The sequence below is a fragment of the Etheostoma spectabile genome, chromosome 5, assembly GCF_008692095.1.
Source record: "Etheostoma spectabile isolate EspeVRDwgs_2016 chromosome 5, UIUC_Espe_1.0, whole genome shotgun sequence".
Taxonomy (NCBI): Eukaryota; Metazoa; Chordata; class Actinopteri; order Perciformes; family Percidae; genus Etheostoma; species Etheostoma spectabile.
The window spans coordinates 13,410,035-13,414,059 of NC_045737.1; the positions used below are offsets into that span (position 1 = coordinate 13,410,035).

Here is a 4,025-nt window from a genome sequence, read left to right on the forward strand (position 1 = left end):
TTCCCTGTTGTCTGTCTGCTTGACTGTCCCACAGTGGGCACCCCTTAGCCGCTCCCGAGAACAAACAGCCTTCACTTTCTTTCCAGGGTGGCGTTCTCACTCTCAGATGTTTATGTTGTCGGTGTCATCTGCTGTCACTCTTCTTCTGCTGTCGTTCTCCCATGGCTCGGCCTCCAGTCATGGCAGGAGTGCTCCCCACAGGAACCCGGTGTGGAGAGACCGTTTCAGTCAAAACATAAACATCTGACCGACCCCGCAAGAGTGAAAATACTAGCATGGCGTCGAAGAAAACTGCAGAGCAAGCTGCCTTTTTTATTTATTTTTTATTTTCTTTTAGAGCAGGATGACTTTTTCCTCTCTTCAAGTGAAATATCTGGAAGTGTGCCTGCACTGTTTCCTGCCTTTCCTCAATCTCAGGCATTCCTGAGCCAGTATTTCTCAATCCACTACATGTCACTTTTATTCCAAAGTGTTTTTCTAAATGTTAATCTGGCTTTTTTTTCCCGAGTCGTTGCCATGCTCTCATTTTCGTCCTGCGCCGTAATTGATAACACTAATCTGGCGTGTTCCATCGCCTCCAGCCACTGATCTGCATCTAGAGTGAGACTCCGGCCGGGCGGCCAGACGCATGCGCTCAAGTCTACTCCAGTTCCTCCTGTCAATGTAATGAATGCCTTGTGCATGACAAACTCCCCCCCTCCCAGAAAAATCACGGAATCTCTCAAATTCCCCCGGCCATCCTATAGCTCATTCGGTCAGATCAGTGGGTTTGCCTAATAACTAGCCGTCCAACCCTGCTGCCTGTGTGTCTGTATGTGCATGCGGGAGGTCAGCGTGGACGCGCTCAGTCTGTCCCGTCTCATCCTGTCAGTCTCTCCAGACGAGGGGGGCCATCAGGATGACAACAAGGAGAGGCAGGAGGACGAGGAGGAAGATGTCCTGGACAGGCAGAAGTGCCAGGCTGCGCTGGCGTCGCTCCGACACGCCAAATGGTTCCAGGTGAGCACAGCTGGGCCGGTGACAAAAACACTCTGTAGCTTTATAACCCGGCAGCCTGAATATTCAACTCTCTCTCAACATTACATTTGTATACTTTAATGTGCAACAGGAAACGTGATTACATCATAAAGACAGGATTTTCATGAACCCTAGAGCTCCGGCACAGGTACTGAAGCAGCTGTTTCATACATGTTGCACAGTTGGCCCAGCTGACTCCTTGATGCTGCTCAGGTATCTAGATCAGTGGTTCCCGTCCTTTTTGGTCTGAGGTACCCCCAGATGAAGTAAAAATGAACTGGCGTAACCATCAATTCCGAATGTATGGGAATGTAAAACTATTGATTAAAATATAAGTGGATATTGGTAATTGTTTCATACAAAAAAAAAGCTGGGAGGGAGATAAAACAACACATGCAGAAACATGCAGACACACACACAGACAGACACAAGACAAGGGACCAAACACATGCGCAGGTTGAGGTCTTTACACCTCAAAGAGTCAGCAATGTTATTGATTGGTCAATATTAAGGTTGGTTTGATCAGCAATTGTACTGGTACTATGTGAAAGAAAAAACTTAATGTTTCAACAATATATCCATTAAAGTTACTTTAAACTATTTCAACCAGTAACTATTTCAACTGTTAGCTCTATCAACTTTTTTTCCATTACTGTACATTACTTACAAACTAGTTATTTCTACCGGGTATTCATTATTTTTTACTAATGCTCCCAAATTTTTAGCAATGACGTGTAGAGTTCCCTCAAAGAATAGAGCCTTTCCCGCCACATCTACTGTAACGGTTTCACTATTAATGGTCGGTTCTTTCACGCAGGTATCTCTGACCAAAATTAAGCTGACTGCAAATGAAGTATGATTCACATTGCAATAGTTGTGATCAGGAGACGTGACATCTATATTTTCTAATATTTAACAAAAAAACAAATATTTTCACTTCACCCTTTCACTAACTGTAACCAACATAACAATACTCAGTACTCAGGATGTGAACCCTGGTCTCTAGTGTCAGAGTACACCCAACATCCAACTCAACCACCAATTGCATGGTGCAAGCACATAACACGTCCTGGACTGGAAAAGATACTGAGCATAACCTGGGCATCAATTTCAAGTTCTCTATCTTTGTATCTCACTAAACCTTTTTAGTAGTACATAAAGGTCAGTTACAGAAGTCACTGCTGGAATATCTAATCATCAATGAATAGCACACAAAAAAGCTTTTACGCTTGGCTGATGTGGAAAAGTTAATGTATCGATCAAAGCAAATGTGACCTGGTGAATAAATCATGACGTCTATGAAGCATGTAAATTAAACGTCACCGAAGAGATGAAAAAGTGCAGCAAGGTGATGGATGAGGAGACGTAATGCTCCTCACCGAAGTACAAGAAACAAACAGAAATGCGGTATTTCCATCACATTGTTTGTTATTGTTCATCTGACCGGCACTCTGTTAATCATATTAGATTATCTCTCACTGCGTCCTCTTCTTCTGTTTATTTTGATGCACTTGTCTCACAATAGTCACACAACAGTAGGGGATGGAAGCGTGCACTCGTTTGCATTTTCTAAAGTCTTTCTCACCTGGTAGAGCAGGTGCCCATGTATAGAGGTTTACTCCTCGATGCAGCGGCCGCAGGTTTAACTCCGCTCTGCGGCTCTTTGCTGCATGTCATTCCCTCTCTCTCCTTTTTTCATGTCTTCAGCTGTCCTAAACAAATAAAGGCTTAGAATGCCCAAAAGATAAATTAGCACACCTGTACGGAAGCTAAGTAAGTAACATAACTTAAATATCCAGCAATTAGTTGTGCAAACATCTAAATCACATTACTCGGCAAGTCAGCATGTAGAATTATTGTTTGTAGATTAATCATGAGCTGTTCAGTTGCCCTGCCACCAGTGTTGCTTTAACACGTTACTGTAACGCGCTACTACTGAAAATTAGTAACAAAACGTAGTTCTTTTTTTAATTCGGAGCAACGTTATTTCCCAGGGACAGATTCTGGACTCGTTCATAATGAATCAGCCGTCACTCTGTGGGTAGAGAATCCAGTCTGCAGTGTAGTTCAGACTCTTCACTGATAAACCATAGATTGGCTTTATGGTCAAAGATACTTTAAAATAACGTTACTTTACATAGTTTGTAAGTTTAAAGTAAAGTAACAAATTACTTACCTTCCTCAACACTGCCTGTCACACATATTTAATTGCTTTGTGGTAATGTCTGAAGTTCTACAATGAACTCAGGATCAGGGTAAAACAAGGTAAAACAGTCAGTGATTTGAGTACCATGCCGGTGAAATTAGCAGAGATCATAGTGAATGGAAAAAATGTGTGTTTTCAGCCTGGATTTAAAAGTATGTAAGACTGCAATGGGAGATAAAAATCCAGAGAAGTGGAGCTCAATGGGCAAAGGCTCCACCACTAAGAGTTCTTACTCAAAACGAGGAATGGTTCAGTAACCGGCATTAAGGGGATATAAAGGGCGAGATGGTGAATATGGGAAAATAATGCTAGAGATATATGAGGGAGCCAGACTATTGAAAGGCTTAGAAGTAGGATTTTGAAATCGGCTAATGCGTGAACCGGTAGTCAATGCAACAGTACCGTTGTTACATGATCAAGCTTCTTAGATCTTGTGAGGGAGCAGTTGGAGACCTTTTCTTACAGGCATAGGTAGCCCAGAGAAACGGGCATTAATTACAAAGTACATTATTAAAGTACTGCTTTCTATTCTTGATAGATTGTCGATTGTCTCATTGTAACACAATGTTATGAAGGCATGTATGTGGCTTTCAGTGGTAATTGTAAAAGATTAAGAGAACACTAAGGAAATAATAGACAGCATGAAAACAGTAGAAACGTAAGGTTAGAGGAAGAACATGGCAGAGATGTTAGTTAGGGGTGGGGGAGAAAATCGATACAGCTTAGTATCACAATATCATCAGTGGCAATACTGTATTGACAGGTGCCAAGTATCGATCTTTTATTATATATGTGTTGGTCA

The 4,025-nt window shown here is 42.0% G+C and overlaps 1 protein-coding gene across 3 annotated transcripts in view; it reads left to right on the forward strand.

Moving 5' to 3' along the window:
- The window catches only part of LOC116689165 (spermatid perinuclear RNA-binding protein), an 88,229-nt gene that overhangs the window by 59,221 nt on the left and 24,983 nt on the right, over nucleotides 1–4,025 (forward strand). For all 3 annotated transcript variants that reach the window (XM_032515581.1, XM_032515583.1, XM_032515582.1), the window contains exon 6: nucleotides 872–999. In XM_032515581.1, coding sequence (XP_032371472.1) covers nucleotides 872–999 — 128 coding nt within the window. The remainder of the gene's footprint in view (nucleotides 1–871; nucleotides 1,000–4,025) is intronic.